The sequence below is a fragment of the Solanum stenotomum genome, chromosome 1 (assembly GCF_019186545.1).
Source record: "Solanum stenotomum isolate F172 chromosome 1, ASM1918654v1, whole genome shotgun sequence".
In the NCBI taxonomy this organism is placed as follows: domain Eukaryota; kingdom Viridiplantae; phylum Streptophyta; class Magnoliopsida; order Solanales; family Solanaceae; genus Solanum; species Solanum stenotomum.
In genome coordinates, this window is record NC_064282.1 from 88,927,824 (window position 1) to 88,952,948 (window position 25,125).

General features: G+C 35.8%; 1 protein-coding gene across 1 annotated transcript; it reads right to left on the minus strand.

The window, feature by feature from the left end:
- Nucleotides 1-1,189: 1,189 nt before the first annotated feature.
- On the minus strand, nucleotides 1,190-1,735 carry LOC125858521 (uncharacterized mitochondrial protein AtMg00810-like). Its single transcript, XM_049538326.1, has one exon. The coding sequence runs from the start codon at nucleotides 1,733-1,735 to the stop codon at nucleotides 1,190-1,192; it is 546 nt and encodes a 181-aa protein (XP_049394283.1).
- Nucleotides 1,736-25,125: the final 23,390 nt, after the last annotated feature.

The following is a 25,125-nucleotide window of genomic DNA, read 5'->3' on the forward strand; positions in this document are numbered from 1 at the left end:
TTATAAATAATTTAATTTTAAAAATTCTCTTTTTATATTTAATGAAATGATTCTCAATTATACAAATATCTAAAAATTATATTTTAGACCACAAATTTCAAAAAAATATTATATTGAGATCTATAATTGAACAATATAAAAAACTTTGTCAATTATTAAGATAATTTTTATATTGAGACATAATTGAACACTAGATACGTCTCAATATAAAAGTTATCTTACTTATTGATAAAGATTTGTCTTTTTTTTTTCTATGTTGTTAATAATTTCCTTGTCGGGATGGAGCAAGCTTAGCCATCTATACAAATACTAGAGGGGCAAGCACGGACCCAATATTTTACATTTTAAGTGATAAAAACGTATGAAGATACACAATTATAAACATTTGTAAACTATATTGATGCAAAATTATGTTGAGCAAACACTTAAGTTACATCAAAGAACATCTTCGTATAGGCATTTTACATATCCAAAATAATATAACATCAGTAATCCTTGTATCTTAAACTCGAGTAATTTGTGAATTGAACTGTTTTTGACTGCCTGTTGTAAACTCCATGAAAGGAGAGTAATTACAGCAGCATTTCAGAGAGAAATTGAGAGAAGAGAAGAAAGCATGTATTGAATGAATTAATCTGTTACATTGAATGTAGACATAATGCTCTATATATAAGCAACAGTCTTAACTAACTCTTTTGTACCTAACTATATGACAACTCACTGTTTCTAACAAACTCAGCCTATTAGCTAACTAATTAACCATATAGCTTTTAGCTAACTAATTAACCATACAGCTTGTTAATCATTCTAACACTCCTCCTCAAGCTTATGGTTGAAAAATATTCTTCATTCCAAGTTGACTTAACAACTGATTATGTTGTGCCTTTCCCAGACTCTTTGTGAGTAGATCAGCCAGCTGATGTTTAGTATTTATATGCTCAGTCTTCAACATGCCTTGACAAATCCTTTCCCTCATAAAATGACAATCAATGTCTATGTGTTTTGTTCTTTCATGGAAGATAGGATTAGCAGCAATCTGTATGGCTGCCTTACTGTCACACACCATATTCACAGGTAGATTCACATTGATGCCTAGTTCCTTGTACAGACCTATCAACCAAGTTACCTCAGCTGCACATGCAGCCATGCTTCTGAATTCAGCTTCAGCTGAACTTCTGGACACTGTTTCTTATTTCTTGGACTTCCAGGAGATTAATCCTCCTCCAAACTTTACTAGATAACCAGTGACTGACTTTCTAGTTTCCAAACAAGATCCCCAATAAGAGTCACAATAAGCAGTGAGTTGAGTAGTTTGTTCTGCTGGCATCAGCAATCCCAAACCAGGAGCTTCTTTGATGTACCTCACAACCCTTAGTGCTGCTTCAATATGTGACTGTTTTGGACAATGCATAAATTGACTCAGTACTTGTGCAGTAAAAGCAAGATCAGGCCTAGTCATAGTAAGGTATAGCAACCTGCCTACTAGTCTCTGGTGCTTTGTAGGATTTATAAGAAGGGTATCATTTTCAGGTTGTGGATGCTTGATATGTTCATCATACTGAATAGAAGTAAGCTTTTGATTCATCTCTAATGGTGTACATGCAGGTTTGGCTCCCCCTAGTCCTGATTCAGACACCAACTCTAGTGCATATTTCCTTTGTGTCATAAGTATACCTTGACTTGATCTTGAGAATTCAATTCCCAGAAAGAACTTAAGCTCACCTAGATCTTTCATTTTAAACCTTTTCTGAATGTCTTGTCTAGTACTGCACAACTATTGGTGATTACTTCCAGTAATTAATAGATCATCCACATATACTAACACAACCACAGTATCATTATTAACCTGTTTTGTGAATAAGGAATAATCATAATGACTTTGACTGAATCCCATCTGCACTAATGCCTCAGTTAGCTTAATATTCCATTGTCTTGGTGCCTGTTTCAGACCATACAATGACTTATGTAGTTTGCAGACCTTATGACACTCCCCCTGTCTAGCAAACCCACTAGGTATCTCCATATACACTTCCTCCTGTAAATCACCATTAAGGAAAGCATTGTGTACATCCATTTGATAGATGTACCAGCCCCTAGATGCAGCAAGCGCAACTACTGATCGAACTGTCACCATCTTTGCAACTGGACTGAAGGTTTCACCATAATCTAGACCTTCTTTCTGACTAAAACCTTTAGCTACAAGCCTAGCCTTGAGTCGTTCAACTTCTCCTGATGCTAGGAATTTAATTTTGTAAACCCATTTACACCCAATAGGTTTCTTGCCAGATGGTAAGTCCACAATACTCCATGTATTATTACTCTGCAGTGCAGCCATCTCCAATTCCATGGCCTTTACCCAAGCAGGATTAGCAGCAGCTTCTTGAAATGTGGTTGGCTCAGATATAACTGAATAGGCCTGGAGAATCTGCTTATAACTTGGAGACAAACTAGAATAGGAAACATGATCTGTAAGAGGATATGTACAAGCATGACTTTTAGGTGGAGTCACAAAATCCTGCAACCAAAGAGGTGGTCTGCTTGACCTGGTAGATCTTCTAACTGGCACGACTTCATGAGATGAAACTGAAGGCATGAATTCAGTAGTATCAAAAGAGGCAGGAACAGAGATATCATTTACAAGGACCTCAGATGCTGGAGAGGGAGCTCAGATGAGCATGAAGCAGAGTCAGGACATGAGGAACTGAGCTCAACCACATGAAATATAGGATTAGAGGAGGCATGCATGTCTCTGAATGGGAACATATGTTCCTGGAAATACCACATGTCGGTTAACAAAGAAGATGTGATCATGAATGTCATAGAGAATGTAGCCCTTTTGAGTAGAAGAATAACCCATAAACACTGCAGGAATAGCCCTGGATGAAAATTTGTCATTGATCTTATGACTGGCAGCATAACACAAACAACCAAACACTCTGAGGTATGACAAGGAAGGAGGATGCAAATATAACTTTTCATATGGAGTTTTGTGAGCAAGTACTTTAGAGGGAAGCCTGTTCAGAATGTAGACAGACACACATTCACCCCAATATTTAAGAGGAACCGAAGCTTGAAACCTTAAGGCCCTAGCCATGTTCAAAATGGTTCGATGTTTCCTCTCAGCAATACCATTTTGCTGAGGGGTATATACACACGAACTCTGATGTGTAATGCCCATATCACTTAGTAAAGATTGTACCTCAGTGTTAAAGAACTCACCACCATTATCAGTTCTTAAAGTTTTCACACTGGTAGAGAACAAATTCTGCACATTTTTGAGAAAATGTTTAAGTACAACCACAGTTTCAGCTTTAGATGTGATCAAAAAAATCCATGTATACCTACTATAATCATCCACAATTGTAACAAAAAATCTTTTCTTATTATGAGTGGGCACTCTATAAGGTCCCCAAAGATCACAATGCAATAGTTCACATACATGTTTGGACAGATGAGTACTATGAGTAAAGAGAAGCTTTGTATGTTTAGCTAGAGGACATACAGTGCAATGAAAAGTATCCTTACTTCTTAACGAACTAATAGCATCATGCTTCTTGATAACATCAACAGGAGCATGACCTAACCTTTTGTGCCATACATCTATAGACTCAGAGTTTGTAACTGAGTTAACAAAACTAACAGAAGACTTGACAGTAGACTCAACAAAATGAACAGGACTGCTACTCCTATTGACCAGCTGTTTTGGAGCTTGACTTGGTCCTTCATGTAGGATATAGAGTCCATGCTCTTCTTTACCAATCCCCTTCACCTGACCAGTGTAAAGGTCCTGAAACACACAAAAGTCAGGGAAGAAACCAACCATACATTGCAACTCTTTAGTGATCTTTGACACAAACAATAGATTAAAGTTGAAGTCAGGCAAGAATAGGATATTAGAAACAGGTTGGTTGTCAAGAACACAAGTGTTTCCAACATGTGACACAACTGCAACTTTACCATTGGGCAAATGAACCTTATTTGCAGCATGAGCAGGAGATACCTTAGCATTGTATAAGCTGTCCAGGGTGGATGTAATATGATGTGTTGCTCCAGTGTCTATGATCCATTTTCTACCTTTATAAGTACAAGAGAAAGCTTTAAGAGAACTATCTGCATCAGCTACAGAAGCTACATTAGCAGAAGGTTCCACTGCATTGTCACCACCAGGTTTAGACAACAATTGTAATATCTGATGGTATTGATCCTGAGTGAAGAAAGCACCACGATGTGAACCTGCAGTTGTGCCTCCAGTGTTCTGATTATTAGTACCTCTAACCTCTTGCCCAAGGTCAACTTGATTAACATACATAGGCTTTCTCTTTGACTGGAAATTAGCTGGATATCCAATAATTTTGTAGCACTGGTTCTTTGAGTGGCCTTTACACCCACAGTGTTCACATACAAGAAAATTCTTCCTAGCCTTGTAGCCAGCTCCAGAGGTACCAGCTCCAGAAGTACTATTGTTGTTAGCATTATATCCCCCTCCTCCTCCAGAGCCAGTAGTAGTCCCTCCATTATAACCATTACTAGAAGAGGAACCAGCATAGGTACCAGGTCCTTTTGATGTACTAGCACTAGTACTGTAAGTGCTATTTTTTCTAGAGTACATAGCAGTGCCCTCTATTACCCCTGAACTGGCAGAATTCACCAAGTTCCTTTGACTCTCTTGATCAATTAGAAGAGCATAGGCTTTGTTTAGTGTAGGAATAGGATTCATCATGAGGATCTGACTCCTAGGAGGAGAATAGGACTCATTTAACCCCATGAGAAACTGTAATAATCTCTGATAATCACAATGCTCACCAAATTTCTTTGATTCAAGACATAGACAACTGGGACAAGGCATGAGAGCATCATATTCATCCCAGAGATCTCTTAGTCATGAGTGATAATCGGCAATAGACAGTGTACCCTGAACTAGAGTATGGATCTCTCTATGCAGTTGAAAAATTCTAGAACCATTCACTTTATCAAATCTTTCTCTTAGATCTAACCAAACCTTTCGTGCATCAGAAGCATACACAACAGAGCTAACGAGACCAGGTCGAACAACATTCATTATCCAACTCAATACTACAGCGTTACACTTCTCCCACTGATCATGTAATAGGAAATCTGCCATCAACAAATCCTAGTTTGCTACGACCTACTAAGCCAATTCTGAAGGATCGACTCCATAGAGCATAATTCTCTGATCCGGTCAATTGTAAAGAGATGAGAGAACTACCTGGAGTTTCAGTATGTTGAAGAAACAAAGGATGATTATGATCAATCATTGGAAACAGAGTATGACTCGAAGTGCCATTACCAGCACTGTTAGTGTTTGCCGATGGAACTCCATCTACTGCCATTGCTACTTCCTTGAATTGGAGATGTCTCCTTTCGATTCACCTTTAGCATCTGATGAATCTGAACACCTCACAGAGCAAGAAACACCCCTAAGATCAGATGCTCTGATACCATGTAAACTCCATGAAAGGAAAGTAATTACAACAGCATTTCATAGAGAAATTGAGAGAAGAGAAGAAAGCATGTATTGAATGAATTAATCTGTTACATTGAATGTAGACATAATGCTCTATATATAAGCAACAGTCTTAACTAACTCTTTTGTACCTAACTATAAGACAGCTCACTATTTCTAACAAACTCAGCCTATTAGCTAACTAATTAACCATACAACTTTTAGCTAACTAACTAACCATACAACTTGTTAATCATTCTAACATTGTACCAATAAAAATCCCATGGCAACAGCAACAAGACACCTCAAATATTGCTCAAAACACTTATTTAGAGCCTTAGATTGCCCATCCATTTGAGGATGATAAACGGTGCACATAGCAAGTGAGGACCCTTGCAACTATTGATCTCTAGCCAGAAGAAATGTAAAACTCGAGAGTCCCTAGAAGTGACAACAGTGCGAGGAAGTCCATGGAGATGAATAATTTGAGTCACAAAAGGTTCTGGGATAGTAAAGCAAATGGAATGAAGGACTATACTAAGACAAACGATCCACAACTGTCATAATGACATAATGGAGGGGATCTTCCTTCAGAACTAGGAAAGCAAGTGATGAAACCCATGGCGATGTCCTCAAAGACCAATGTAGGAATGGGGAGGGGCTGTAAGAGACCAACATGAAGCTGGTGAGAGCTCTTCATTTGCTGGCAAACTTGGCAAGAAGCTACATAAGTCTGAACATCCCATCACATGTGTTTCCAAAAGAAATTTGACACTAAATTATGGTAGGTACGAGCTGTCCCAGTATGTCCACCTATAGGTGGAGTGAAACTCATATAGCAGGCGTTGGCGTAAAGGAGAGTCATCCGGGATAACTAATCTTCCATGGCAAAAGAGTAGTCCTTCGTGAAAAACATAGCCAATCAAGTCAGAGCACTGTGTAGTGAGGGCTTGTTGAATGGCTAAGAGGTCTGGATGAGATTGATTCAAAGCTTTTACCTCATGTTCCATGGCAAATTTTTGGACAGAAAGTGTTGAAGTTTGCTTTTAGTTACTGCAGTAACTTTTAGCAAAATAAGTTATTTAGTTTGAATAAATTTGAATTTGGAATTTTAGTTAGTTTGTTTATGTTGTAGAGATATTTTAGGTTGTTTAAATTTTAAATTATGCAGATTATGTGTTTTATGTTGGCTATTTAAAGCCTCTCAATGCTTAATAAAATTATTGAAAGCTATTGAAAGTCATTTCAATCCATTGAGAGACATTTTCAATCTTTTTGTGTTGCCCCATTTTTTTAAAAACACCAACAGAAAGAGCCAAAGGAGTGGCATTTGGTTGGCGAGATAAAGCATTGACAGCCTGATTTTGCTTTCCCAATTTATACAATATACGAAAATCATACCCTACCAGCTTGGTAAGCCACTTTTCCTGCTCCGGTGTTTGTATGGTTTAGTGATCAAATTCTTGAGTGACTGCTGACCATTGAGAATGGTAAATCGTCACCCCAAAAGGTACTGCCTCCGTTTGCTCACTGGCTGAGTAATAGCAACCATTTCACGATGATAAGTTGACGCTCTTTGCATTCTGAAGCTCAACTATTGACTAAAGTACGCAATGGGATGACTTTGTTGGGACAAAACATCCCATATGCCTTGCCCTGAAGCATCAGTTTCACCTGAAACTCTTGAGTAAAATTCGGAAGAATTAAGACCGGTGTACTGCTCAATTTTTTCTGAAGTATATCAAAAGCTGCCTGAGTTAACTTTGTCTAGTGAAACAACTCCTTTCGTAGCAAATCAGTCAAAGACCGATAATAACCAGTTAGCCCAAAAAAACCCGAACGTCCTTCACCCACTTAGGTTCTGGCCATTGTTGGATAGCTATGATTTTACCGGTATCAACAGCAAGATCTTTCTTAGATGTCAGATGCCCCAAATAATCAATGGTCGACTCGTCTGGCCAAATAAACATTTACTCCTCTGATCCACCAATTGGAGAGAGTGAAGAAGCTCTACGATAGTTGTGAGATGCTCCAAATGGGACTTCCAGTTTGTACTATATACAGGGATGTCGTCGAAAAATACCAACACAAAACGCCGAAGACAAGGCCGTAATACCTCATTCATAGTAGCCTGGAAAGTAGAGGGTGCATGGGACAATCCAAAGGGCATTACCAAGAACTCATAATGCCCCTCATGAATTCGAAAATTTGTTTTCGTAATGTCATCAATCTTGACACAAATCTTATGGTATCTAGAAATTAAGTCAAGCTTTGAAAAATAATTTTGATCATGAAGCTCATCAAATAATTAATCAATGGTGCGAATAGGAAAACAATCACGTATATTAATGGCATTCAAAGCTCGGTAATCCACACAAAAACACTTTATACCATCCTTCTTTCGTACAAGAAGAACAAGTGATGAGAAAGAGCTTGTACTTGGTCGAATAACTCCATCATTGAGCATATCCGTCACAAATTGCTCCATAATTTGCTACTGAAAATAGGGGTAGCGATATGGCTTGACATTTATAGGCTCGGCCCTAGGCGTTAGATGTATAACATGATCTTGGAATCTCATAGGTGGTAAGCCATAGGGATTTTGGTAAACATCAGCAAAGAAGTCAAGTAGAGGCGTTAATAGAGGAGGCTCATCAATGAGGGTTGTGTTGCCAGTATTAGTTACCGTCAAGCAATAAAGAGAAGCAATGGCAAGTCATTAGTTACCGTCATTTGTTTTAGTAGTATTGAATTGATATTTCACATTGCAAGTCATTTATTTTTTAGTTAGACTAAATAAATTCTTTTTTTTTTTCAAATAATTTCATAATTTATGACATTATATTTATAATATTAATCTTTTTGTCAAACATGTATTTTATGATGTTCAGAGAAATCTTGTACTTTTATTTTTATTATTAATTTAGATAAATATACTTATTTTAAAAATATAAATCAATATTTTTTATAATATTTGTTAAGAACATATGTTTGGTCATTAAAATATTTTCAAAAGATAATATATATCTTAAATATTTAATTCAATGTTATTTATAATGTCTTTTATTTATCTAATCTAAATTTTTTATTTTTGATAGTTAATTCTTATTCTTAAAATTTAATATAACCTTACGATTGCAATTGTGCAACCGAATAGTACATTGGTAATTTACTGCAATTACACTTTGACAAATAAACAAGTCACTGTAATTACTATGCTTGTAATCAATGGCGGAGCCACCTTATAGTTAAGGGGTTCTTCCGAGCCTCCTTTGGCGGAAAATTATATTATTTATACTTGGTTAAAATTATTTTTAGGTACATATAGTAGATGTCAAACCCCCTTCGACTACTTCGTATGTCTATTTCTTCATATTTTGAACCTTTTATTGAAAATCCCGTATCCGCTACTCCTGGTAATTACTGTATACCTTAGTAATTTCACCAATAGTAATTATCATGTGGTTTTCCGAACAGACCGTAAGTGAATTGTTTGAATTTTTTATAGTTTAAAAAATAAATGAATTATTCAAAATTAAAGATTTTTTTTTCATTTGATTATATATCTGCAAAATAAGCAATACTAATAAATGTACACTGCGTTCTTTTAATCAATTCACACGTGTTAGAATACACATTTTACGTTATCGTATTTCATAATTTTGGTTTAAATTTTAAATTTGCATTTAGAAATCTATTTAATATGTAGTCCTTCTAATCTTATATTACGTGAACTGTTGACAATTTTTTTATGTTCAAAACAAGTGAATTATTCAAAATTCAAAAGAGATTGTTGATACTTTTTTTCATTTGATTAAATTATTCCTAAATAAGCAACACTATTAAACGCACATTGTTTTCACAAGAAGATGACTTTTTTTAATCAACTCACACGCGTTAGAAGGTACTATATATACACATTTTATTAAATTCCAAAATTTTGATTAAAATTTTTAATTTTTATTTAGAAATCTATTTAATTAATACATATTTTTTTTCTAGTTTATACTAGTGTAAAATGAAATTTACAATATCCAAAAAGATATAGTAGTGTCACGACCCAAACCGTCGTGATTGACATCCACACTAATCCTCTGGTGGGAGAATCATGACTACACCCCAAACTAACAACTTAACAATGCGCTAGGTATTTAAAGATACGAAAGCAGGTTTAAATAACAATAAAAATGGAGTCCCCATAAACTCCAAGGGTTTAAACAAATAACTAATCAAACTAATGCGGAAATTCAACCCCTAGAACCTGAAAGTCATTACACCAAAATACTACTAACGACAAGTCTAAGAACAAGAGGTACAACCCGAAACTAAACAACACCTTAACAAATTGTCTGAGTCCGAAAAGAGTGGACTTAAATAAGGAAGATCCATGGCAGCCTGAATGAACTGGCTCACCCTTGAATCCAGTCACACTCAATAGTCACCTAGCTGAGGTCTATTAATAGCCACCTAAAGATGCCTTGTACTCAACAAAGAAAGAGCAAGTGTAGTATCAGTACACAACCATAGTGTACTGGTAGGATCACGCAACTATCCCAATAAGTGAAACACATGCAAGTAACCACAACATTATAAACAAGGCATATACCGAACATATACAATATTAGTCATCTTTTCAGGATCAATGTAGCATCCCACATTCTCAATAATACATATTGATTATCAATATAGAGCAACATACAGTCTTTCAATATCAATCATCATTAGATATGAACGTAATCATCACAAGTAGATACACAACACAATTCAATGGTCCTCTCACAGAACCCAATTCAATGATCCTCTCATGAAATTCACACCCAAATTGTTAGCATACCGAAACGTGGTACCCGATACAATATTTATGTCGAAATGTGGAAATTGATCCCATAATTATGCAGGAACGTGGCAACCGATCCCATATTTATGTCGGAACGTCGCAACCGATCCTAGTTAGTGTGTCGGATCGTGACACCTGCCCATTCAAGAAACCACAATCACAATAACAATGTATATTCTTACAATCAAACAACAAGAGGTGATTCGTGACATACAATTATTCAATTATCATCATTTACGATTAGGGTGATAAATAATGCAACATTCGCATACATACATGCATTATAATGAAACAATTACAAACATATATCACACCAACATGAAATCACAACCATCACCTATCTCGAATCCAAGCTTGAATCCCCTAAGGCACTTGAATCTTCCTTTTCGGATTCTTCTCGCTTGTTTATGATATAAAAATATACAACTAACGCAAGGATGAACAATCATATGTCTAATTATCCGTATTATAACAAACCCAATAACCCTAGACCAAACCCAAGATCGTAATACCCAATTTAGGGATTTTTCCACAATTAGTGTCTGATCAAAACCCTCCCCCAATAATAATTAACCAAGAATCCAAGTTCTACAGATCGAAAAACGGATTAGGGGAGTAAAATCCTTACCATTAGTGCTAGAAGAGGTGGAAAACCTTCAAGAAAGAGCCCTGGGTCGTTTCTTAGCTCTTAAGAACAAACTTTTGCAGAAAATAATATTTTTGGGGGGTTTTACCCTATTTAAGTTGCGACTGTCCTGCTATAGCGGGACCCATCTCACTACAGCTGGATCCATCGTGCTACAGTTTGATGCACGAAGACAAAATGTTGGAATTTGAGTTCCAAGCCCCCATTTCACCACACGACTTCAACCCTTGACATTCAACAACTACTGGTTCACGCTAAGATCATTTTTGGGAGTTCTACTCACCCGAATTTGATTTCGTAAAGTCGTATGGGTTTCTTAACATCTTAGCTATCCACTCATGTAATCAAAATCATAATTAAATCACCCAGTTGTTACTTGATTTTCCTAGACCTTACTAACTTAGATTTCGTCCAAATCTGGACTAGGTTAGAAAATCCCAAGTTACTACAAAAAGTTTTTCCGGTCCAATTCTTTCCCCATTGTCTTTTTCCTAACGACGAAATCAAGTCATTACGATAGATACCAATGTACCCATCACTCGTCCCCGAGTGATCAACTAGGAAAGACTGGCTAAAGTAAAGGTAGAGTAGTACATGAATCACTGAACAATAGGGGATACTTGTCTCACATGTCCTTAGCTTCTAGAGATCGCGATCATGAAATTTCAACCGGTTCTTCTTCATACATAAGGTCTTGTCTAACACAACTGAGCCTCACTTTACGATATAATCTTTGTCTCCAAACCAACCAATTGAATACCTACACATCCTCTCATACAATGCCTCAATGAAGTCATCTCAATACTTGAGTGATAAATATTATTGTATGTAAACTTAACTAACAACAAAAGTGATTCTCAATAACCACTAAAGTTGATCGCATACATGTTTGCAACATGTTGTCAAGGACTTTAACACAAACATCAGGAGGAATCCTTTCTCACATAAGTCATAACCATGAAAAAAAATGAAAATAAAAACTTGCCACAATTAGAGGTGAACCTAAACCAACCAACACACGCTCATGGTACTCAAACAATCATAGTTCTTAACAACATTTCCATCCCACAACATAAATTCCCATGAGCTTAAGTTACAAAAATTTCAATCTTTAGACATTAGATACTCCTTGAGGGATATGTCCAAACATACAAACCTCCAATAACACTATCAACATCCTAGATTTAGCAATTGTAGATTACCCTTAAGAACAATAGAATTGGACCCAATGATCCCCATATTCAACCAAGAGAACATCGCAGGATCGGTACACCTTATCCATCACTAGGGGTCCACCCACAAAGTGAAAACATATGTGATCATTGCTAGTGCATCATACTCACAACCGTGTACTAAGTGAAATAGATGATCACGTAAGAATTTTACGGAATAACACTAAAGGTTTTCCTCTGAAGTGTCAATACCAGTTATTTCCATTGAGTTGGCTTCACATACTCTTCACACCATTCCACTGAAGCCCACACTCTCAATACTAACAACCATCATGAACACTCCGACCATTTACCGTACTATAAACCAACACTTTTAAATGAAAACCTTTCTTAGGTACTTAACAATCAACAATAATCAACTTTACGACTTAACCTAGATGTAAGTCCTTTCAAATGCTCAATACAGGATACAATTGATTATTTCTCACCTTGTAAATTCATGCCTTGATAAATATATCACCACAAATGTAGATTTATAATGAAAAATCTGAATTGTAAATTCAACAGTATAACACAATCCCCTTATCTATAGACATTAGCTTATACTTAGAAGATTTTTATGAATTCATAGACCTTTGCTTATCATTGATTGCATCTCCATCGATCTTACAATATCTTTGGCTAACAATTCAATCGTACTCATTACTAAACTCAAAATAAAAGCAAAGTATTTATCATCACACTTGAGTTAATGTCTGTACACTCTTTCCTCAAGTCCTTTCCAATAGTATTTTTTAACCTATTTGAAGAACTTGTGACATTATTACCATAGTAACAACAAAATGAATGAAATCACGTGCCTCTGAACCCAATTATCTACCCCTCTAAGGATATCTCTTTAGCCTTTGCAACCAAATAAAATATTCTTGTCTAGCCTCTCTCTAAAGGTTGTACTACATTCCACTATATTTTCCTACATTATAATTCTAGCTCTTTAGAATCCTATTCGAGTGGCGTCCCATCATCTCTTAAAACATTCCATACAACCACATTGCTCACCAAATATTAGAAAACCATAGCCTTAGATACTTGCAAGTCGTAATTACTATACACAATTTGCTTAACCAACAATCTTATTATATAGTTGCATTCCACCACAATCCATCACGCACTCTTATTACCATTACACTTGGTTAGCCTGACTATCACTACAAGTCAACCTTTTCATCGACATGACACCTCAAACTCAAGTATACCCATCAAATTCAAGGGCTAACCCAATTTTATACACATTTACTTACTAAATTGTTCAATTACCTTCACCCAAGTATACTCAATGGGACTTTCTTTATCTATGAATTTGCCATTCCGATATCAATCCACTTATTTATGGCTTAAGATAAAATCACCAGTGTTCATACTAACCTCCTTCTTCTTAACAAACAAGACAAGAGTACCCCACAGAGAAGCACTACGACGATAAAACTTTTATCAAGAAACTCTTGGATTTGAGCTTTAAGCTCTCTCAATTCTACCAGAGCCATACGATACGGAGGGATGAAAATGGGATGAGTGTCAGTTTCCAAGTCAATACAGAAGTATATATCTCTATATAGAGGCATACCAGGCAAATCCGTAGGAAACACTTCCTTAAAACTCAGACACCACAGGAATAGACTCAATAGAGGGAGACTCAACCTCAACATTCTGAACATGACCAAATAAGCCAAACAACCATGCCCTACAAGTTTCCTAGCCCGAATAGAGGATATGCTCTTAGCTAGCTTAGGCTTGTACACCCCTTCCTACTCTAATCTTTCCCTACTGGGGATCTCTAGAGTTACCGACTTAGCATTACAATTAAGCTCGGTATGATAGGAGACAACCAAGTCATGCCTAAAATTATATCGAGTCAGTCATATCCAGCATAACCAAATCAACCCAGGTCTGAAAATTCATAAACACAACAGAACAAACACGATATACAAGGGTAACTATGACTGACTCTTCAACTAGGGTAGAAACATGGATGAAGGCATCAAGTATAACACAAAACACATCAAATCCCAAGGTGATTGAACTGACACATACGAATAAGTAGAACCCGGATCAATAAAACAATAGCCATCCGAACACAGACAATAGTAGCTCCTGTGACCACTGCATCACACCCTCAAACTTTGTATTACCCGGAAAAACATAAACCTCAGCCATGTCCTCTTGATGGGCAACTTCCTTGCTTGGCTGCACTACTCCTCTACCTGCATTACCATTTCCCCGGCCTTCATGGCCTCACTGATTTCCTCCTCAGATGCCCCGGTTCTCTATAATTTTAATACACCTTATAACTTATATTCAATTGCTGAATACTGAGTTAGATCAAGGGGAGTTAGTTCGGGTACGATTCGGGGTCCATAATTGTGATTAGGGGAAAACAAGGCAGACGTAGTTGAGATTCTGTCTCGCCCTGTCCCACTCTAATGGATGAAATCCCGCCCTGACGGCCTCAACGGAAACAGAACCTAGGCAATAAATTTTTCTAAGGCTTTTCTCTTTTCTAAATCTTCTAACAGTTTCAGCTTTACTGAGAAATTTAGGATAATCCTCTGAACTAGGATAATCATTGTCTACCACAAGTCAATCCAACGATACACAATCCAACTCATTCCCATTAATTTAGCACCATAATCCGCACATCCCCAGGATACACCCAAACACTCACGATGTTATTACTCAAGCGCAAGACACGCCTAGATCTTTCTTACGAATCACCTCGTACATTATCTAGACCCTTGCATAAAACTTTGTCGTGACCTTCTTTTCACAACAAGTTTCACGATACTCAGCAGTTACAACTTGCATACAAGTCCAATTTCTTTAATTAGTTTGTTACATAGACGACCATTACTTATCATCTATGCCTAATACGGCCCCTAAAGCTAGATACCAATTGGAACCTTCTCAGTTCCAATTAACTTGCTTGTGTCCCTACAGCCGGGACTACAACGTCTAGTTCACTTCGTTGAGATACCAATTGGCCTCAACTCATACCACATGAGACAATAGTAGCTAGTGAGCCCTAAAATCTGCTAATTTCAATCATAGAACATGGTCGAACCCAATTCTTAACCACCTCAATCTTTAATTGATGGTAACCAGACCTTAAATCAATCTTAGAGAAAATTTATGTACCTTGCAATTGGTCAAAAAGGTCATCTATCTGAGGCAATATATACTTGTTATGAATGGTGACCCTATTCAACTATCAGTAGTCTATACACATCCTCTCTTGCTAGTGATGGTGTTACCACTTTTCTTGCTCCAGTTCGGACCATAGAATGAAGGAGGAAAGATACCAATTTGTATCACCCAGATACCAATTGGATTCAAGTCATAGCACGACGGAGTAGAAAGAAGTGAGTTTTTCCTGAAGTCCTATAACCTCTCGAAGAAAAGTACAGACGTCTTCGTATTGTTCCGCAAGACTCTACTAGACTCGTTTTGATAAAATGGGATCAACAAACCTAGAGCTCTGATACCAACTTTATCACGACCCATACCGTCGTGATTGGCACCCACACTAACCCTCGGTGGGAGAACTATGAATACATCCCAAACTAACAACTTAACAATGCACTAGGCATTTAAAGATACGAAAGTAGGTTTAAATGACAATAAAAATAGAGTCCCCATAAACTCCAAGGGTTTAAACAAATAACTAACCAAACTAATGCGGAAATTCAATCCCTAGAACCTGAAAGTCATTGTACCAAAACTCTACTAACGACAAGTCTAAGAAGAAGGGGTACAACCCCGAAACTAAACAACACATTAACAAATTGTCTGAGTCCGAAAAGAGTGGATTTAAATAAGGAAGATCCATGGTAGCCTGAAAGAACTAGTTCACCCTTGAATCCGGTCACACTCAATAGTCACCTAGTTGAGGTCTATTAATAGCCACCTAAAGATGCCCTGTACTCAACAAAGAAAGAGCAAGCATAATATCACTACACAAACACAGTGTACTGGTAGGATCACACGGCTATACCAATAAGTGAAACATATGCAAATAACCGCAACATTATAAACAAGGCATATACCGAACATATACAGTATTAGTCATCTTTTCAGGATCAATGTAGCATCCCACATTCTCAATAATACACATTGGTTATCAATTTAGAGCAACATACAGTCTTTCAATATCAATCATCATTAGATATGAACGTAATCATCACAAGTAGATACGTAACACAATTAAATGGTCCTCTCACGGAACCCAATTCAATGGTCGTCTCATGAAACCCACACCCAAACTGTTAGCATACCGTAACGTGGTACCCGATCTAATGTTTATGCTGGAATGTGGCAACTGATCCCATTCAACAAACCGCAATCACAATCACAATGTATATTTTTACAATCATAAAACAAGAGATGATTCATGGCATACAATTATTCAATTATCCTTATTTACGATTAGGGTGATCAATAATGCAACATTCGCATACATACATGCATTATAATGAAGCAATTACAAACATATATCACACCACTATGAAATCATAACCATCACCTACCTCGACTCCAAGCTTGAATCCCCTAAGGCACTTGAATCTTCCTTTCAAGATTCTTCTCGCTTGTTCGTGGTCTAAAAATATACAATTAACGCAAGGATCAACACTCAAAGGTCTAATTATCCGTATTATAACAAACCCAATAACCCTAGACCAAACCCAAGATCGTAATACCCAATTTAGCACTTTTTCCACCATTAGTTTCAGATCAAAACCCTCCCCCAATAGTAATTAACCAAGAATCCAAGTTCTACGGATCAAAAAAATAGATTAGGGGAGTAAAATCCTAACCTTTAGTGCTAGAAGAGGTGGAAAACCTTCAAGAAATAGACCTGGGTTGTTTCTTAGCTCTTAAGAACGGACTTTTGTAGAAAATAATGTTTTTCGGGGGGGTTTTACCCTATTTAAGTTGCAACTGTCCAGCTACGACGGGATCCATCCCACTACAGCTAGATCCATCCCGCTACAGCTAGATGCACGGAGACAAAATGTTGGAATTTAAGTTCCAAGCCCCCATTTCACCGCACACCTTCAACCCTTGACATTCAACAACTATCGGTTCACACTAAGATCATTTTTGAGAGTTCTACTCGCCCGAATTCGATTCCATAAAGTCGTACGGGTTACTTAACGTCTTAGCTATCCACTCATGTAATCAAAATCATAATTAAATCACCTAGTTGTTATCAGATTTTCCTAGACCTTACTGACTAGATTTTGTCCAAATTTGGACTAGACTAGGAAATTCCAAGTTACTACAAAAAGTTTTTTCGGTTCAATTCTTTCCCCATTGGCTTTTTTTCTAATGATGGAATCAAGGTGTTGCAAGTAGTTAAACAATACAAAGTTTTACAATTGAAAGTTATCAAGATATAGCTAAAGCAAAGTAATTTCAAAATGTAGATCTGAATAGTTGCTTGTTAACATAACATAGATTATTGACGTGTTTCTAGAATGTATTCCGATCTTCTGTATGCAGCTCATGCTTTCTGATGTCTCTTCTTCTCGATAGTGAAAATAGAAAATTCTTGATATCTCCATATGTCAGTGGTTGTGTCGTTTGATATATCCACGAAGATTTGCACCAAGCATACCTCCAATTGTCCGTAGCAATCAAATGTGCCAATCATTATACTTTTGCCTTTTAAAGGCTGGTGGCCTCCTACCACTTTGGTAGCGCTAATTTTGGTAGTACAACTTAACGTTATTGCCAGGTCTTAATTTACTTTTTTTTTGGTTTAAAAGAGAATCACAAGATAAAGAGACAGTCTTAATTTGCTATATTTTTGGTGTAAAAGAGAGTTGGGATATAGTAGCACTAATTGACTTTATACGATACTTGGGGACTACGAATAGGGCACCCTGGTGGCATGAGGCTTGGTGTGCAGGCCCAAAAAGGAGGGTGGACTAGGTATTACTGAACACTAGTGACTGAAATTTATTAGTGACCTAAAACCAAATATAAATTGGAGGCCTACCTTATTTTTTTCTTTTTTTTCAAAATATTTTTTAATCTTGTGGTCTTAAACATGTTATGTGGAAGTTAAATTTAAAAATTGACAAAAAAGAAAGAAACGTACTTTAATGTTTCAAAAAGAACTAAAAGAAAGACAAAATATAATTTATTTTTTGTTAAAAAATAAAATACTTATAATGTTTCTATTATTACTAATTGAGGGCCTAAGACGGATGCCTATTTTTTTTTAAAATGGTAACGGCTACAAAAAGGCAAAATGTCACAACACATAAGAATGAATAGTGATGTTTTAATTTATATTTTAAGCAAATAAATAAAAAGAATGAAAAATAGGTGTATAAATTAGTGGTGCGGACTGCGGAGAATGCTATAATGCTAATACCAGCCAAGGGCTTATTTATTAAATTAAAAAAATACAACAGGAGGGAGACTTAATAGTCGGATTATGGAACTCCACAATTATTAATATATTTATTTAAAATAAATCACTACCACCCAACGTATTATGAAAATTTTATGCTAACACTCACTTTCTATGTATAAGATTCATAACTAAACATATTAAACTTAGACAAAATTTAAGTTACACATACAAAATTCTTCAAAATAAATAAATATATTTATATTTATATTTAATTTTAAAGTGCAAGGAAGTTATTATTATAATCAATAGACAATAATCAATAGTATATCTTATAAGGCAGTTGTGGTATTTATAATTTTAATTTAATTATATATTTGTAAATAAATATAATTTAATAACTTACTATAGATAAATTAGATAATTTTTAATATTTATAAACAAAAGATATAATCGAATATATAACTAAAAGTTATTGATTTTTCATTTCATATATCAATGAGGGGGTAATTTAACTTCACATAATAATGTGTATAATTTTTTTCTCTACTTAAAAATAGTGCTTGACTTACATAATAATACACAATTTAATATTAAATAATATTAAATAAAAATTGATTACATTTATGATTAAAAAAATTATTGGATAAAAACTTGCCATATTATTTTATTGTTTTGTATCTTTCAAATTAAAAAATAAAATATAAATGAAATCATTGATTTTTAGTGAGATTAAATATTATTGATATATAAGTTAATAATATTGACCCTGGCATTTGTGGTAATGTTCCAACATCGTATTAGATTGATATTATTGTACACTAATTTATTTAACCTAAAATAGAGTAAATATTTACCAATAAAATTATTTTAATGTCGTTGATATTTTTTATATCATTATAAGTTTTAATTGTGTTAATTATAATTTTAAGGAAATATTCCTCGAAGACTCCAAATATAAAAATTCCTCAGATTTCAAAAAATTGTTTCAATTAAATTATATTTTAAAAAAATAAAGTATACATATTTTCAAGTAAATCCTTCAAAAAATCTCCAACCAAATTCACAACAATAAAATCCTCAACTAATACTTCAAGAATGAAAATCCCAAGTAAATTCCTAAGAAATAAATTTCTAAAAAATTGTGAAACATAAATCCCCAAGTAATACTACATATAAAAATATTTTTAGATGGATTTTCAAGTAATTATACCTAGCTAAATATACAAATAAGTTTATCTAGGAATTTTTATGCATAAAAAAAAATTTTTTTTTCATTAATTGCGAATTTACCTATGAAAATGGTACTTGTAAATTATTTCCCCAAATAATTTTCCAAGAAATTATTTTGTGAAAATGGCGCCAAATTTACCTACCAATTTTTTTGGGGGAATATTTTTCGCATGTAAAAACGTCTAGAATTTGGGAATTTCTTATTTCTGCATGAAATTTCGTGGGAAATTTCTACGGAAATAATTCCCAAGTAAATTTCGCAGGGAATATACAATTTTCTAGTAGTGATAATAGTAGAAAAATAAAACAAAGTTTGTTTTTTTCCCCAACCCCACAACATTGATGTGATATGTTTCAAATTTTTTCCCCTTTCATCTTTCCTAATATTGAGATAAATGGTTTACACGTGTTTAGTTTTGTATATTCACTAGATCATGAATGCCCGTGCACATATGAGCCCAATATGGTATTAGGCGACATACATTCGTAATATACATACACATAGGTTGTTTACAGATTACATTTCTGATCGGATATGCAATGCTATTTGAATATTTACATTTCACATTTTTTTACAGTAGCTACATCTTTTGTAGAAGCTAGATAGACATCAGCAGTAGTGTTGTTGTTGTGACACTGTAATTGACAAACACCTATAATAGTGAGAAGAAAGTGACCGTTTTATTTATAAAGACTTTGATATTGTTGAAAATGTTTTAAATTCCCACTCATTTCTATTATCTTATATATGTTATAAAAGCTAAGTGGTTTATATGAGATCTCTCGGGGCCTTGTGATGAGTTCACAATTTGGACTCATTTAGGGCCTTATTTTGATAGATTTAGTGTCCTCAAATGCATATTTTGTATCAATAACTGATGTAAATCTTTAAGTTTTAGGTATTTGGAGTTTGAGGCAAAGCATGGACACTACTTGGCAAAAAGGAACAAGACGGCTGAAAAGAAGAAGAAAAGAAGGCCTAAGGATCGCCTAATGCATTAGGCGAGTCGTCGAATGACCTTAACCTCGCCTAAAGTTTCAGTGTGCTGAGTCCTGAAGGAAAAGATCAAGTTGGCGATGAAAGGGAGTAGTCGGCGCGTCGCCGAACAAATCCACGAATCAACACCATAACGCCCAATGATTCAAAACGGAAAGATGTTGAAGGCAAGAGCTGAAAGGCAATGAACCAGATCAAAGGGCGGATCGCCGAGTGCATCGGCGATCCCGACTAACTGCACCAAGTGGTCCTTCGCAACCCAAATTTTCAACCACTATAAATACTTGTTTGAATTGTTAGTTTAGTATCAATCAAGAATTCAAGTTTTACAATTCATAAACCATTTTTGTAGAATATTTTCATGTTGAGTTCTTAGAGTTTTTGGGAGACATTATTCTTGAGCTTGAAGATTTGAAGACTTCCAACTCCAAGAAATTGGAAGTGGGTGTTGGAGATTCTTTATTCTAGACTCATTTGAAGTGAATATAAATCATACCCAATTGATGTTATTTCGATTTGGTATCATTTTCTTCCCTTTTTCTATGTCTAGCTAAAACCCCAATTCTTGGGTGTGATTTTGTGAATATGGGTTAAATTTACTGTTGGGTATTGCTTATTGAGAGTCTATTTGTTGTTTAAATGTGATTTCGTTTAGTAGTTGTATTTGAACTTAATGGAATTGTAGTCGGAAATACGATTTCATCTTCGTGTTTTTGGCTTGCTCGAGAGAGAGGTTTTAAAATCAAGACTACTAAATCGATAGCCTGTGGTTATTGGGTCATCATGGGTTCAGCTCGAGAGAGTGAATCCAAGGCCTTCTCCCACACGTTCAGCTCGAGAGAGTGAATGGGCTAAGGTGAAGGCTGTGCTTAAATGCTGCAACTCGGTGTTCGAGAGAAACCAAGTTGATTCAGGGTAAGTTGCTCAAAAGAGAATTTACCCCCACTAAAGTCTAGCCTAGTTACAAATATTCAACGATTTACTATCAGTAGCATTTATCCGATTATTTATTTTATCCCGTATTCCTATCACATCCCAAGAATCCCGTCTCCCTATTTCACATCTTCATTTTGCTGTTTTTTTTCACTAGTTGAATACAAAACCCCCCATTGATAATTAACATTCGTGTCACCCTCAGGTTAAGTATGTTTTTATTGGTAAATATTTATAGCTATGATTGATTAGAACTAAATTTTACTTTTCTCTTTGATTCTCGACTACTAACTGCTCACTTGGGACTCAACCCCAACCCTTTCGGTTGGGTTATATTACTATACGCGTTGACACTTGATTTGGAAATTGTGCGTCTTTGATTACGTCAAACATCACCTTGTATGACATGTTACGTCTAGGGTATACCCCTGAGTCATGACAAACTTGGTAATCAAAGCACAATGTTTAGAATGGTTCTAGGATGTCTTGAAACCACGTCTAGTAGAGTCTTGTTAATAAGTGTGAAGCGTGCCACACTTATGAATGAGAGGCTATTAGATGCTTAGGAAACTTCACTCCTTCATTACTCTAAGTTGTGCGATAGAGTTTAACTCTATAAGGTCTTTTTCGTAATCCTTACCCGATGGTCTTCAGGATATGACTACTACAAGGGTTAATGCTAGAAGGGATGAGGAAGACAATGTGGATCAAGAAGCTCCTCCTCAAACTCCTCAAGCTCCGGTCAACCCTTTGGCAGAGAATGTGACTAATATAATGCGGAGTTTAGGAAGGCTTTTCAAGTGTTTGTTAAAGCAGTGACGCCCCTTAAGCCTTCCCTTTCTAGAGTTTTTAAGCTTGTTCTTGGTCTAAAACAATAAATTAATGCAAGGATCAATAAATAAGGCCTAATTTACTCGAATTATAACAAAATATCAATCCAAGGCCAAACCCATGAACCTAATGCTCATCTAGGGATTTTCCCATTATTAAGTTCAGGCAAAAACCATCCCCCAACGATAATTAACAAGTATTCTTTGTTCTATGAATCAAAATACTGATTAGGGCAGTAATTAACTTACATTTGGCGTGAGAATTTGATGAGAAACTGCCCTAGGTCCCCCCTTAGCACGTAAGAATGAGGTTTGCAAAAAATAACATTTTGGGGTTTCTTTCCTCGATTTAAGTTGCGACTGGCCCGCGACAGCTGGCCCCATCCTGCCAAAACGGCTTCGCTCTGGGAGGAGTAATCACGCCCTATGGTTTCTTTGTTAAAGTGTTGACTTTTAACACCCCAGATTTTGAGAAAGGGAAAATATTCACTTCCTTAGCCGACTAGGCGAAGTAGGGTGCCAGAGCTGAGTCACTTGGCGATGCGCCAAGTGGAACCTGCTCACCTATTAGCATAATTCCAGCATCTAGGGTTCTGGAACATTAGGCAAGCTAAGTCGGGCTCACTGTTCTGTTCGGCATGCCGCCAAGTTCCCCGTCTCATCGCCTTATTGGTCTGGCTCCTAGGTCGACTCACTGCAAAATTCGGCGAGCTAAAGGCTCACTTGGTGAGTTGCCGAGTGGCCTTTGGCGAGCTACAACGTGGTTTGTTCTTTGATTTATGTTAAGGTCTTAAAAGTCTTTTCAGATTATTTTAAATTCTATAATACATCATTATGCGCTTTATCTAAAGACATATATAAGAGTCTTCCCCAAATTTCCCCAATTTAAGATCCATTCTCTGAAAAATCTAAAAGAAGATTAAATCTCTTCTCCAAAAATATTTCTCCTTCTAGAACTTGAAGAAGAAGAAGGACATCCTAGGGTTTCAATTCAAGTCTCAATTCCTCTATTGAAGATAAGCATTTGTCTTTGATGTATGATAGTTTTCATCCATGGATTCCTTCCATTCACGGAGTTCCCAAATTCCTCTATTTCCAAAGTTAGAATTCCCCAATTGAGTTGGATTTTCTTCAATTGTCATGGTTCTCTACATTAATGATTTAAATGATTGAAATATGATCTCTTATGTATGAATTGATGAAATACTATGATTTTATGATGATTTTCCCCAGAACCCATGTAATCCCCATGTTTTCAAGTTATGAATCATATGATGTGGGATATTGATTGTAAAGGAAGAGTTTTATGAAATTAAGCATGTATTGCTAGCTTTACATGAATTTATGATGAAATCCATATCTAACCCTTATTTTCTAAGTGTTGATGATTGAAAGTGGGTTTTGAACCTTGAAAGGTAAATTATGGATTTATGCATTTTCTTATGAAATCTATGCAAATGCTTTAAGGATGCTTTGAGAGTAAAGTATCAATGACGATCTTGTTGTTGTGTTGTTGAAAGTATATTCTCACAAACACAAAAAATAAAGGTGTGAAAGGTTTTCTCACGTACTAAGGGATTCTAAGGTTGAAAGGTTTTCTCACCTAATTAAATCAAAGATTAAGAGCCATCCTAATGAACCTAGCTTGGATTGGTTATGAAAGAAACCTTTCCATAGATGATGACTTAGCTTTGATTGGGAAGATGATGTGCCTTTCCATAGATAATAAGAACAAGAAGAAATGACTATTATGTGGGATCTATGCTTAGCACCGAGAGGATAGTGAGATGGAATCTATTCCGTTAGTAGAGGCCGGTCTTTAGTAGTAATATCTTTATCCCTTACCTATTTTCCCCCATAGGATGATTTTCTATTATAGACATTAGCTAGTGGATCCACTTTAGCTCAGATTTGTGGTCATTACCTTGGCAAGTGGGACAACCCTTTTCGGTGTAGAAGACACTGAGGGATCATGTTATATCTCACATGGTCTCTATGTCGGTTAAGGCTAATTCCCCTCATGAATAATGAACTAAGGTTACTTCAAGAAGTATCTCATATGTGTTCAAAGGATTTAAAGATGATTCACTTGCATTGACCATAGTTTTATGACTTATGTTTTCTAACTCTGTTATATCATGTTTTGCTTGGTCAATTGCATGTCATGAATTGAAATGTCCCTTATTAGCATGAGTTAAATGTTTTATGCTTAGCCATTATACATGGTACATTGTTTTTGTACTAACGCATACTCTTGCCTACATTTCCCCAATTGTAGGGTCTGAGGTTTCTTAGTTTTGTGGCTAGTGGTTGATTTCGTGAATTTTGAGTTTTGGCGAGTCCTCATGCTTCAAGGAAGGATGTTCATTTTTTAAATTTGTTTCATGTATTTCTCTTTTAGATACGATGTTTGGGCTAGGCCCAATTTCATTTTATTGTACTAGATGGCTATATTGAGACAAATGTTTTAGACTTCCGCTTTTCTTTATAAAAACTATTGGACTTGGACTATTATTTTACTCTTATTGTGTTATTTATTATTAAATGAAAGCTAAGTGGCTTGTATGTGGTCCTTTTGGGTCCTATATGCCATGTTAC